The sequence below is a fragment of the Oncorhynchus mykiss genome, chromosome 15 (genome assembly GCF_013265735.2).
Source record: "Oncorhynchus mykiss isolate Arlee chromosome 15, USDA_OmykA_1.1, whole genome shotgun sequence".
NCBI lineage: Eukaryota > Metazoa > Chordata > Actinopteri > Salmoniformes > Salmonidae > Oncorhynchus > Oncorhynchus mykiss.
This window is the reverse complement of record NC_048579.1, coordinates 39,931,328-39,945,867: the sequence shown is the minus strand read 5'-3', so window position 1 is coordinate 39,945,867 and position 14,540 is coordinate 39,931,328. Positions and strand designations below refer to the sequence as shown.

Sequence of the window (14,540 nt, the reverse complement as noted above, 5' to 3'; positions counted from 1 at the left end):
ATTTCAAACTTTTTTAACAAATCAAAAACTGAAAAATTGGGCGTGCAAAATTATTCAGCCCCCTTAAGTTAATACTTTGTAGCGCCACCTTTTGCTGCGATTACAGCTGTAAGTCGCTTGGGGTATGTCTATATCAGTTTTGCACATTGAGATCTCTGCAGTTCATCCAGAGTGATCATGGGCCTCTTGGCTGCATCTCTGATCAGTCTTCTCCTTGTATGAGCTGAAAGTTTAGAGGGACGGCCAGGTCTTCGTAGATTTGCAGTGGTCTGATACTCCTTCCATTTCAATATTATCACTTGCACAGTGCTCCTTGGGATGTTTAAAGCTTGGGAAATCTTTTTGTATCCAAATCCGGCTTTAAACTTCTTCACAACAGTATCTCGGACCTGCCTGGTGTGTTCCTTGTTCTTCATGATGCTCTCTGCGCATTTAACGGACCTCTGAGACTATCACAGTGCAGGTGCATTTATACGGAGACTTGATTACACACAGGTGGATTGTATTTATCATCATTAGTCATTTAGGTCAACATTGGATCATTCAGAGATCCTCACTGAACTTCTGGAGAGAGTTTGCTGCACTGAAAGTAAAGGGGCTGAATAATTTTGCACGCCCAATATTTCAGTTTTTGATTTGTTAAAAAAGTTTGAAATATCCAATAAACGTCGTTCCACTTCATGATTGTGTCCCACTTGTTGTTGATTCTTCACAAAAAATATAGTTTTATATCTTTATGTTTGAAGCCTGAAATGTGGCAAAAGGTCGCAAAGTTCAAGGGGGCCGAATACTTTCGCAAGGCACTGTAAGTACTCACAGTTGACTGTGCATGTCAAAAGAAAAAACAAGCCATGAGGTCGAAGGATTTTTTGAGGGGGCATTACGGCCACGCAAAGGGAATGAAATTTGAGGCATTATCAAGTGGTTGTCAAATTGTGAATGAGACTGATAAAGTATGTACAGCCTGCTCAAAAAACAAAGCAGAGCTTTTCAAATCATCATTAGAGTCACATCATGCAGGCTTAGAATGTATTTAAAATCACAACATATAGCCCAACACTTGTATCACAACTAAAGTTACATAAATAACTATAAATTAAGCATATAGGAGTACCTGTTTCTTTGTTAACCACTCAACACAGAATAGCTTAATGTGCACACTCACTCAAATCATTTGGAGAAAATATCCTTTCTATTTTATTCAGACATGTTCAATTGTATTCTTCATACTATAAAATAATATTAAATAATTCCACAGAATTATTAGCAAATTTTGTCTGCTAATTGAACTATTTGAACACAGCCATACGGCATTGGCCAAACTCAGAGTATGCTATTCTGTTCTTCTGAAACAGACTACATTTTCTTCAAATCATGTTTCTTTAGACGTGTATAAAATAAATAATGGATTTATTAGACTTTTTAAAATGTAGATGTTCCAAAGGTCTGCATCAGTGGCTCGTAGGTTATGCGTGGAAACCAGGAGATACTAAATGTGTTTATGTTAATTAACGGTCAATTACCGTGAGACCAGCAGTTATTTGCTTGACAATCACGGTTGACAAAATGTTATGATCACCACAACCATAACCAACTGCGTTACCTCTAAAAACCAGCTTCTGGTTGGTCTTAAATATCCCTTTGGGTGCTGCCTGAAATTAGCACTCTGGATCATGTTAAGGACACACCTCAAATATTTCCACCCCGCCCATCTGTGCACAAGTGAGCTGATATAAGACAGGTAAATTGCAGAACATGGCGTTAGGGCTGGAAAACGCCATTGTGCCAGTTTTTACAATACGAAATTGCAAACTAACGTGTGTTTGACACTAGCGTCTCTAACGCCAACCAAAAATAGAGCCCCTGGTCTCCAACAGTATCTTTAAAATACTTAAGCTTTGCATGATTGAGCTTTTACTCATACTATGTAAACCCAGGCCTGATGAATAATAAAAAGTGTCCCTCCCAAGACAGGGTGGTAGAGGAGTTGAGGGAAAGGGAAAAAAACATAACATCGGTCTAATATTCAGCTGGAAATCTTTGACAAAGCAGCCACAACACTACTCTGCTTTGGGGGCCTGGGGACTTCCCACCTTTGGCAACCAAGTTTGTTTGGATTTTTTCTCCACTACATCTGGGCAATGTAACAGACAGACATTGATTGTGTAACCCAGCACCTTGTTTGACTGTGTGTGTCTGGCTTTTCCTGGCCTCTCTTAGCTAGCCGGCCAGCTGGTGGAGAGAGAGAGAGAGGGCGAGAGGGAAACCCTTTTGGCCCATCATCAGGGCCTCAAGTTACACTCTCAGCAGCAGAGGAGAACCTAAACACCCTCTCACAGACAGGGCTTGCCCCTATGTAAAACAGTAGGTAAGGGAAGGAGAGTTACTGTTGTGTGGTGGGTCTGGGTACTGTGACAACAAAACTAACCATTTCTGTTGTCTCTGTGTAATGGATCAATATCGATTTTATTTTTGTATGGAATTGTATTGACACAGCCTCAATGAAAATGATGTATGTGTCTGGAAATTCTGAATTCTGATTTTTTTTGCTATGTTTGTGATGCTGACCTGAAACAAATTAATTGAGTGAGTGGACTTTATAGGTCATTTTCCCGGACACATATTAAGCCTAATCCTGGCCCAAGAAGCACTTTCAATAGATTCTCCATTGAGCTTTGGCTTAGTTTCATAACACACCTAGGAACTGACTGACTTGACATACCAACCTAGTCTCAGAGCATTTCGTATTAATCTGTATGTAAATCCAAGAGGCTCCATTTAGTATGATATGTTGTGTTTCATATGGTATCTATTAATTTGTGAATGTCGATCACCCATTTCGTATGATATGTTATGAATTACAATGTGCATAACATGTTTCAAAATTGCAAAACATACATTATGTTACGAATTTACAAAACGTATGATATGTTACGAATTCTAGCTAGGTGGCTAACAGTTAACTAACTGTCTAACGTTATCTAGGCTAGGCTAGGTAGCCAATGTGCGGGGGCACCGGGTTAATTGAGGTAATATGTACATGAATGTATAGTTAAAGTGCGCAGATGATAAACAGAGGGGTAAAAGCTGTTGAGAAGCCTTTTGGTCCTAGACTTGGCTCTCCGGTACCGCTTACCATGCGGTAGCAGAGAGAACAGTCTATGACTGGGGTGGCTAGGGTCTTTGACCATTTTTATGGCCTTCCTCTGACACCACCTGGTATAGAGGTCCTGGATGGCAGGCAGCTTAGCCCCAGTGATGTACTGGGCCGTACGCACTACCCTCTGTAGTGCCTTGCGGTCGGAGGCTGAGCAATTGGCGTACCAGGCAGTGATGCAACCAGTCAGGATGTTCTTGATGTTGCAGCTGTAGAACCTTTTGAGGATCTCAGGACCCATGCCATATCTTTTCAGTCTCCTGAAGGGGAATAGGTTTTGATGTGCCCTCTTCACGACTGTCTTGGTATGTTGGACCATTCTAGTTTGTTGGTGATGTGGACACCAAGGAAATTGAAGCTCTCAACCTGCTCCACTACAGCCCTGTCGGTGTGAATGGGGGTGTACTCGGTCCTCCTTTTCCTGTAGTCCACAATCATCTCCTTTGTCTTGATTACGGGAAAGGTTGTTATTCTGGCACCAACCGGCCAGGTTTCAATCTTTACTAACGACATGCCACTAGCCTTGAGTAAAGCCAGTGTGTCTATCTATGCGGATGACAAACACTATACACGTCAGCTAGTACAGCAACTGAAATGACTGCAACGCTTAACAAAAAGCTGCAGTTAGTTTAAGAATGGATAGCAAGGAATAAGTTAGTCCTAAATATTTCCAAAACTAATAGCATTATATTTGGGACAAATCATTCACTAAACCCTAAACCTCGACTAAATATTGTAATGAATAATGTGGAAATTTAGCAAGTTGAGGTGACTAAACTGCCTGGAGTAACTCTGGATTTGAAACTGCCATGGTTAAAACATATTGATACAACAGTAGCTACGATGGGGAGAAGTATGTTCATAATAAAGCGTTGCTCTGCCTTCTTAATTAACAACACCATCAACAAGGCAGGTCCTACAGGTCCTAGTTTTGGCACTTCTAGACTACTGTTCAGTAATGGTGCCACAAAGAGGGACTTAGGAAGATTGCAGTTGGCTCACTGCTGGCCCTTAAAAGTACACAGAGAGCTAACCTTAATGACATGCATGTCAATCGCTCATGGCTCAAAGTGGAAGAGAGATTGACTTCCTCCCTACTTGTTTTTGTAAGAGGTGTTGACAAGCTGAATGTACGGAGCTGTCTGTTTAAAATACTTACACACAAACACACACACACACCTGAAATTGCCCTTGCCTCGTCTATATTCAAGTTATTTTTGCAAAGCTGTGTACAGAAGCATTTAGCTTTTAGCACATCTTATAATGCAATCAAGTACTGACAAAGTCATAGCCAAGATTTTCCAATTTAATCACAATATGAAATTCAATTAAAAAAGAGAATGGTGCAGTTCCTTGTCTGAAATGGCAGGTAGCCTAGTGTTGAAGACTTTTGGGCAAGTAACCAAAAGGTCTGGTTCAAATCCCTGTGCTGACTAGGTGACAAATCTGTCGATATGCCCTTGAGCAGGGCACTTAACCCTAATTGCTCCTGTAAGTTACTCTGGATAAGAGCATCTGCTAAATTATTAAAACATTTCTAAAATGAAACAGCATGTTAGAAAGGGTTTAATTCACCACGTGTCCATGTATGCTTCCAAAATAGCACTCTATTAGTTATATACTGCACTACCAATGGGCCTTGTCAAAGGTAGTGTGCTAGTTCCATATGGAATATGGTGCCATTTCAAATCACATTTTATTTGTCACATGCACCAAATAGAACATGTGTGAAATGCTTACTTTACAAGCCCTTAACCAACAATGCAGTTTTAAGAAAATACCTAAAAAAAAAATAAAAGTCAAGAATAACAAATAATTAAAGAGCAGCAGTAAATAACAATAGCTGGGCTATATACAGGGGGTACCGGTACAAAGTCAATGTGCGGGGGCACCGGTGTCGAGGTAAAATGTACATGTAGGTAGAGTTATTAAAGAGACTATGTATAGATAATAACAGAGAGCAGCAGCAGCGTAGAAGGGAGGGGGGCAATGCAAATGGTCTGGGTAGCCATGTGATTAGCTGTTCAGGAGTCTTATGGCGTGGGGGTAAAAGCTGTTTTTAGGGCCTTCCTCTGACACCGGTTGGTATAGAGGTCCTGGATGGCAGGACGATTGTCCCGGGTTATGTACTGGGCTGTACGCAGCACCCTCTGTAGTGCCTTGCGGTCGGAGGCCGAGTAGTTGCCATCCAGGCAGTGATGCAACCCATTCTCAAATAGATGTTCCTTTTGTCCAGGTGGGAAAGGGCAGTGTGGAGTGCAATAGAGATTGCATCATCTGTGGATCTGATCGTGCGGTATGCAAAATGGAGTGGGTCTAGGGTTTCTGAGATAATGATGTTGATGTGAGCCATGATCAGCCTTTCAAAGCATTTCATGACTACAGACTTGAGTGCTATAGGTCGGTAGTCATTTAGGCAGGTTACCTTAGTGTTCTTGGGCACAGGGACTATGGTGGTCTGCTTGAAACATGTTGGTATTACAGACTCAGACAGGGAGAGTTTGAAAATGTCAGTGAAGACACTTGCCAGTTGGTCAGCGCATGCTTGTGTAATACCCTTGGTAGAACCAAGTATTGTGTTTATTTGTTATAATTAATTCTGAATATTTAAGTGAATAGGTTGGTTTACTTTTAAAGTTTAAGTTTTGACCAATAAGGTCGCTAGTTAAGCTGTGGCCAATGGGAGTTGACCTGGTTAACGGAAGGCCTGGGAAAAAAAGAGAGGGAGAGAGACATTGAGAAAAGGATGGACATTACATTATGACTGTTGGTGAAGAAAAATTATAAAAGTGTCACATCTGCTCCTGCCACGCCCCCTGGTGGTCATCTGGTGCCTGCTTGACCTGCAGCCATTCCCACAGCGTGTGCTCCCCTTCCCTTCCCTTCCCTTCCCTTCCCTTCCCTGTGTGATTGTGTGATTGGAGACAGGTGTACTGGAGTCAGAGCAGATCCCTAGCTGCAATTCGTTCCATTATCAAGACCTCTACAAATACTCAGTTCTGCCACTTCCACTCTGCCAGAATGTAGTCTCTGTTCATTTTGCTGCCCTGACTCCGGTCCTGTCTCCTGTTCCACATCTTACCACCCTGCTACCCTGTTCTGAACTCACCACACCACCATTCCCTTGGATTCCCCTCCGGACCTGTTTACCCTGTCCCAACCCTGCACACTCCAACTTCAGCCTCCATATCTGGTTTCCTACAACTCATCCAAGCTTCACCGGATCTGCACTCCATATCTCCCTGTGTTACAATAAATACCTTGGTTCATTCATCTGTTTCCTCGTCTGAGTCTGCTCTTGGGTTCCCTGTGCTGCTCCACGTAACAAGACAAAAATAGAACAAAACCCATACATACCGAGTTTTGAAGGGAAATACCAATTTTATTTTATGAGTTATCATTTTGTTAAAGACTTAGTAAAGACTGAAGCTACCGTCTCATCGAGGAGGTATTTGACAGCCTCAAGTTTAGCCTAGCATCGTGTGACACCAAAAGAGAATTGCTTGGGGAAGATAAACGAGTTCATGTTTCCATGGGATATTGGTTACTGCTAAGGAGTACTATCTGCATTGATAGCTGTGCTTGCTGTGGATCTTGAGGAAACCTGCACGGAACAGCTCTACTTCACTGAGGAAATATCTACGAGTAGTGAGTAACCACAACGGTGGGGTACTTCTGGACTTTGTGTGTCGTCATTTTTTTTTTTTTTGCTCCAACGCCAGCCAACGGATTAAGCAAGATTTAACTAATTTGGACACTGGTTGTGCATGACTCATTGGGGTTTATTATTTGTATTTATTTTGATGTGGTGCATTGAAAATGTAATAAAACAAATCTTGAACCTTATGTTTGTTGACTTGGTGGAGTCATTTACTGTTTCAATTTAATGCATGGGAAAAAATATCCTTATACAATAACAAACATCTATAATCATTCTATCTGAAGTTAACCCCCTAGTTGTCATCATCCTAGATAGTTTACAATAGGGATTCTTATTGGAGATGTCCTTCTCACCTAATATCCCATCCGGCTGAGATATTCTGCGTAAGGTAATATCGTGAGAGTCAAATTCGAGCCTGGTGAGAGGGTTACACTCGGAGTACACGTTCTGGTAATTTGTCTGCCCCAGCGGCCTTGTGAATGTTGACCTGTTTAAAGGTCTTACTCACATCGGCTGCGGAGAGCGTGATCACACAGTCGTTCGGAACAGCTGATGCTCTCATGAATGTTTCACTGTTACTTGCCTCGAAGCAAGCATAGAAGTTAATTAGCTCATCTGTGTGGCTCATGTCACTGGGCATCTCTCTTCCATTTGTAGTCTGTAATGGTTTGCAAGCCATTACAGTTGGCCTGTCTTTTATAATCAGTTTAAATTTGGTTCAGTCAAAGAATGCCTAAACCAGCCTGATTTTCATCTACCTATTAAATACATGTGCTTCACGGGCCATGGCACATGTTCTCTGTCAATAGCCAATTCATGATGTTGTCTATTTGTGTGTGTCCGATGCCCCATACACATAGAAGGAAGGTTACTTGAAAATTCTAATGGGACACCTATAGATGATAGATGATATATATATATATATATATATATATATATAGGTGTCAATGTAGGCTAGAACACAGGCTGCTACATGTGTAAAGATAATGTGTGTGGGCCTTCAGCCTTGCCCATAGCCAGAGAATTGAGAGAACCCACCCTTCCCCTCCTCCAGAAACCCTACGCAGCTGTACATTTGGCAGGTTGACGTTTATTGTCAAGAATCTTGCCCTGCAGGCAGAACTAAGTGATTTCTGCTAGATGGGAAAATCAAAATTGGCTTTATTAAATACACGAAAATAAAAATAGCTTTGGTCTTAATTTAATACTAGGGTTAGGCATTAAAGTTAGCATTGTGGTTAAGGTTAGCGTTAGGTTTAAAATCCGACGTTATGACTTTGAGTCTGTGCCAGCTGACAGCTCCGTAGAGCTGCCTCCAGAACAAGATTCATTACAAAAAACGCTAACCTGCGTAAATTTGCTGCATCAGGGTTCTGTCAGCCATTCACTGAAAACAAAAGCAACGACGTAGCTTACAAGGGCAAGTCGTAGTAGGCTACGGATACTCTACGCCCGAGGCAACAGGAAACAGACACAGATGTTCGTAGCCAAATAAACCACACCTTATAAATCCACCACTGCCATTTTCATGTAGGCTAAGCTGCAAGGCGCCTGTCAAGTGTAGACGAGCACCAAGTACCGCAGTCTACTCATACAGAGGCGTGGGCCACGCACCCCCGCTGACACGCCACCAGACCCACTGATTCAATACACAGAACACACACACGCTGCGATTATTTCACACCCACACAGTCTGTTATTAAATAAGTAAAGAAGTTGCTTACCGGGTGCTTTGTCTGCTTTATCTACTTTAATGATCTCCATCTCCCGTTGTGATTAGGTTGATCAGGGAGGGAAGTTAGAGACGCTTCGTTTCTGGGAGATGTCAGAGCTGTTCTGGTCGGGATGTGGTTCTTCTTCCCTCCTGGTTTGTCTGCTTCTGTAATCAACAAGCGTGACCAGTGAGAACAGCTGGTTTATCAATGGCCGGACTGTCCGTGAGTCGATATTGTGTAGGGCAAAATGGCTAACTCGGATATTTTGGGGTGATTTCCGACCAAGCAAATTGACCGCTGTGTCTGTCCACGCGTGTGCATTAAGCCTACCAGTGTCCGCACGCTGTTTATCGGGAGCTGTCCTCTCGCCTTGGTGGTGAAGTCTATGCTGCAGCTCGGGCTCCTATGAAATACAGAATTGACGTCACGACAGACTCCCCTGTTGGAGTTTTAAGGTGACATGTTAGACAGTGGAGGGTCACTTCCACTATCGAATTTGTGCATCCGACAACAAACACCTGTTATTGTGCACTACCTGATATGTATTTTTATAGTCATCAAATAAAGCTTTTTGCTCTTTTACAAAAGTATTAGAACACCTACTCATTCAAGGGTTTTTATGTATTTTTTACTATTTCCTACATTGTAGAATAACAGTGAAGACCAAAACTTTAAAATAACACACATGGAATCATGTAGTAACCAAAAAAGTGTTAAACAAATCAAAATATATTTTATATTTGAGATTCTTCAAATTGCCACCCTTTGCCATGATGACATCTTTGCACACTCTTGGCAGCGTTGACTATCACAAGATGAGGGCCTCCCGGGTGGCGCAGTGGTTAAGGGCGCTGTACTACATGCTCTGTCGTAACCGGTCGCGACCGGGAGGTCCGTGGGGCGACAATTGGCCTAGCGTCGTCCGGGTTTGGGAGGGCTTGGTCGGTAGGGATCTCCTTGTCTCATCGCGCACCAGCGACTCCTGTGGCGGGCCGGGCACAGTGCGCGCTAGCCAAGGTTGCCAGGTGCACGGTGTAGCCTCCGACACATTGGTGCGGCTGGCTTCCGGGTTGGATGCGCGCTGTGTTAAGAAGCAGTATGGCTGGTTGGGTTGTGTATCGGAGGACGCATGGCCTTCATCTCTCCCGAGCCCGTACGGGAGTTGTAGCAATGAGACAAGATAGTAGCTACTACAACAATTGGATACCACGAAATTGGGGAGAAAAAGGGGGTAAAATAAAAAATAAAAAAATAAAAAGACTATCACAAGATAGGGTGCTATCAGATTCCCCCGAATAACATTTTCCTACTCTTTTGCGATTTTTATATTGACTCATTTGTGTTCAAAACACTCAGACGTTTGGTTCTCACATAATTTAGCTGAGCTCAGAAGTCCATTTGATCCCATTTATATAGGCCTAAGATTTCTGCTGTCGAGGCTGAAGATACACACTAAACTACAAGTCCTGTTCTTTTCCAGATATGGTCTCAAGTGATGACTCAAATGGGTGCAGGTGTAGGCTGGAGGAATTTAAACATGTTTGCAGGATTTTTAGCAAATGGGTTTAGTGTGTGAGTTTCCATGGTAACACAGGTTGGTACCCAAGTACAGTGATGTTACTTTTGTGTGACCTGTAGGCAGTAGGGGCTGAAGGGCTGCCTGGCTGTAAGTTGCTATGGAGACTATAAGTGATGACATATTACATTTTAGTGGCTCCAAAAAAGATTGAAATTGAAAATGTTATGGGCCTAGTAGGGCTAGATGTAATGTATTGCAGATAATATAAGCCTATATGGTACTGGTTTATGGTTCTCAATATTTCTAAGGGTGTGTCCTAAATATCACTATATTGCAGTGCAGTACTTTTTACCAAGACCCTTATGGCCCTATACAAAAGTATTGCACTATACAGTCTTAGAATTAGGTGTGACTCAAGGAACCCTGGAGATTCTCAAGAAACCCTGGAGTTCCTCAAGGATCCGTTGCAGTCAGTGGGTTCATATTTGCACAATTGGTTAGTTGAGGGGTTCTTGGAGGAACTTTCAATGTTTCAATGTTACAAAGGCTTCTGGAGGAACCTTTTTGCTGGGGCTTGCAGAGCACATTGAATTTATTTCGCAGTTGGATTTGTTGCGCTGCCGGACTCGAAAGCAGAGCTGGCATTATGGGCAGGCCTTAGGGGGCCTGGCCCGCCGTACTTCCTTGCCTGTCCAAATAAAAATAACAAAGACCCTAGTTTTGTCGCACCTGGACTACTGTTCAGTTGTGTGGTCTGCTGCCACAAAGAGGGATTTAGGAAAATGTCAGTTGGCTCAGAACAGAGCAGCACAGCTGGCCCTTAGATGTAGTACACATAGGGCTAACATTAATAATATGCATGTCAATCTCTCCTGGCTCAAAGTGGAGGAGAGATTGACTTCATCACTACTTGTGAGAGGTTGTTGGAATATACCGAGCTGTCTGTTTGAACTACTGGCACACAGCTCAGACACCCATGCATACCCCACTAGACATGCCACCAGAGGTCTCTTCACTGTCCCCAAGTCCAGAACAGACTATGGGAGACGCACAGTACCTACTAGAGCTATGTACATCAAGTAACTCATGCAAGCAGTAAAATTAGATGTAAAAAACGGATAAAAATACACCATATGGAACAGCGGGACTGTGAAGCAATACAAACATAGGCACAGACACATGCATACAAACACACGATAACATACGCACTATACACACACGTACACATGGATTTTGTGTTGTAGATATGTAGTAGCAGAGTAGGGGCCTGAGGGCACACACTTAATGTGTTGTGAAATCAATTGTGAATGTATTGTAACGTTTTTTTTTTATTGTATAACTGCCTTAATTTTGCTGGACCACCGGAAGAGTATTTTAGGGGATCCCATAATAAATACAAATAAACTCTTAAAAATGCTTGGTTGTTTGGATGATCTAACTGCTGAGTTGCAGGCATTGGGCCACTTAGTTGGAATGTTTTCTTTAAAAAGGGCCAGGTTGGGTTGTTGATGCTGGGTTATTGATGCTGGTTAATTCAAATATAACCCAGCGGGTCAGATGAGAAGACTCGGGGCGAGGCTTAGTAAAGGCGTCACTTTCAGATAGTTATTCTTGGCCACCCGTGAGAGTGAACATAATTCCTGTTTTTCGGTTCTGTTGTATTGTCATCCCATGTTAAGGTTAAACAGTGACAGTTTTGTAGCTTTAATAGGCTTACAGATGTGTATGAGTTGCTCAAGTGCCTACACAAATCCCAATGTTGGAATAGTTACCACTTTATTACTATATTACTATCATTGCATTTGGATGACTGTCATGGTTCTATATGTAATCAGCAATGTTAATATTATATTACAATGTTGCTACAATATATTATTAAAAAGGTTTAACAATTAACCCCTCCCATTACAAACAGGTTCCTGTTTGAACTTTTACACAGGCAGACCAGTATCAACATATAAACGTCAATCTGTGACCATTTTTTCACAAATCTAGCATCATGTGACAGGGGATCCTCAAATAACTTTTTCAGAGGGGTTCCTCGATGAACCTTTGTGACCTGGAACGGTTCACTGTGTGGCAATTTTTAAAACCCCAAAATGTTACCTTTTCTTCTAGAGTGTAGGGAATAAGGGGCTATTTGGGACGCACGCTAAAACCACTAATGGAGAGAAATTAGCATAGTGATATATAGAAAACTGTATCTTTTATGGTTTTTCCACTTTGCTGTGGGCTGTACATCATGTATTAATGTCTGTCATTGTTTACAAGGCTACTTTCTAAGGTTAGGATTGGGAGGGGGGAGCTCATCCTAGATCTGTACCAAGGAGAAACTTCCCCCTTGAGCATGTGATTGCAGAGGTTGGGGCTGGAAAAAAGAGGGGTGCGGCCGCACGGTTGAAGTCTAGGCCGCAGGTGTCCTGGCAGGTGCTGTGACAACAGGAAGCAAAAATAACCTGGCAGAGGTAGAGAAGTAGAGAGGTAGGGAGGAGAGGAGGCTGGTGGGGGTGTACACAAAATAGAAATAGATTGTGAGGACAAATTCCGAGAACACAGATATAATCAGTATAAATTCAGATTATATATCGTATGTGCCCCTAAAGAACTGTCAATTTCATCAACCCCTACCTTTCATAAGTGCTTTTTATTAATCTACAAGAGAAATTGAGGACCTATACAATACAAAAAGTCCCTGCGACCTGACTCATCCAACCATATTCACCATGCCATGCCCTCCCTGTTGTTACATCACATCTGGGGCCTGTTGGAACACCTCCTTTCCACCTTTCTTGAGTGATCTGACAAGGTTGGGTTGGTGAAAGCAACAGGGTGGTAAAACTGGCTTTCACTTTTCCAGGGATCGCATGTATAAGTGTGTGCGAACAGTGCTGTTGTCTGTCTCTACCTTACCTACCAACATTAGCCGTAAGAGCAGTCTGGGAGCAGAAGGTTGTCAATATTAGTCATCGTATCTCCTCTCCTCAAGAGGAAGAATCCCAGGCAAGGGACCTCTATTTCGTCCTTTGGCTAAGACACTGTGACGGGCTGAATCTCAAGTATTTCCCTGTGTACTCACTCCTTGCCTCTTTCTCTCCTTGTAAAATGTATTGGAGGAATAGTTATATACAGTGCCTTGCGAAAGTATTCGGCCCCATAGAACTTTGCGACATTTTGCCACATTTCCGGCTTCAAACATAAAGATATAAAACTGTATTTTTTTGTGAAGAATCAACAACAAGTGGGACACAATCATGAAGTGGAACGACATTTATTGGATATTTCAAACTTTTTTAACAAATCAAAAACTGAAAAATTGGGCGTGCAAAATTATTCAGCCCCCTTAAGTTAATACTTTGTAGCGCCACCTTTTGCTGCGATTACAGCTGTAAGTCGCTTGGGGTATGTCTATCAGTTTTGCACATCGAGAGACTGACATTTTTTCCCATTCCTCCTTGCAAAACAGCTCGAGCTCAGTGAGGTTGGATGGAGAGCAATTGTGAACAGCAGTTTTCAGTTCTTTCCACAGATTCTCGATTGGATTCATGTCTGGACTTTGACTTGGCCATTCTAACACCTGGATATGTTTATTTTTGAACCATTCCATTGTAGATTTTGCTTTATGTTTTGGATCATTGTCTTGTTGGAAGACAAATCTCCGTCCCAGTCTCAGGTCTTTTGCAGACTCCATCAGGTTTTCTTCCAGAATGGTCCTGTATTTGGCTCCATCCATCTTCCCATCAATTTTAACCATCTTCCCTGTCCCTGCTGAAGAAAAGCAGGCCCAAACCATGATGCTGCCACCACCATGTTTGACAGTGGGCATGGTGTGTTCAGGGTGATGAGCTGTGTTGCTTTTACGCCAAACATAACGTTTTGCATTGTTGCCAAAAAGTTCAATTTTGGTTTCATCTGACCAGAGCACCTTCTTCCACATGTTTGCTGTGTGTCCCAGGTGGCTTGTGGCAAACTTTAAACAACACTTTTTATGGATATCTTTAAGAAATGGCTTTCTTCTTGCCACTCTTCCATAAAGGCCAGATTTGTGCAATATACGACTGATTGTTGTCCTATGGACAGAGTCTCCCACCTCAGCTGTAAATCTCTGCAGTTTATCCAGAGTGATCATGGGCCTCTTGGCTGCATCTCTGATCAGTCTTCTCCTTGTATGAGCTGAAAGTTTAGAGGGACGGCCAGGTCTTGGTAGATTTGCAGTGGTCTGATACTCCTTCCATTTCAATATTATCGCTTGCACTGTGCTCCTTGGGATGTTTAAAGCTTGGGAAATCTTTTTGTATCCAAATCCGGCTTTAAACTTCTTCACAACAGTATCTCGGACCTGCCTGGTGTGTTCCTTGTTCTTCATGATGCTCTCTGCGCTTTTGACGGACCTCTGAGACTATCACAGTGCAGGTGCATTTATACGGAGACTTTATTACACACAGGTGGATTGTATTTATCATCATTAGTCATTTAGGTCAACATTGGATC

The 14,540-nt window shown here is 42.4% G+C and overlaps 1 protein-coding gene across 2 annotated transcripts in view; it reads right to left on the bottom strand.

Annotated features, from left to right (window-relative positions):
• LOC110490053 (fibroblast growth factor 12) overlaps positions 1-8,982 on the bottom strand; it is a 116,191-nt gene extending 107,209 nt beyond the window's left edge. Inside the window, exons 1-2 of one of the 2 annotated variants that reach the window (XM_021563178.2) lie at positions 8,864-8,982; positions 8,543-8,697 (exon numbers count right to left, since the gene is read on the bottom strand). In XM_021563178.2, the coding sequence (XP_021418853.1) occupies positions 8,543-8,582 (40 nt within the window). In that variant the 5' untranslated portion in view covers positions 8,583-8,697; positions 8,864-8,982. Of the gene's footprint in view, positions 1-8,542 lie in introns of both variants that reach the window. The other variant, XM_021563177.2, reaches the window with a different exon arrangement.
• Positions 8,983-14,540: the final 5,558 nt, after the last annotated feature.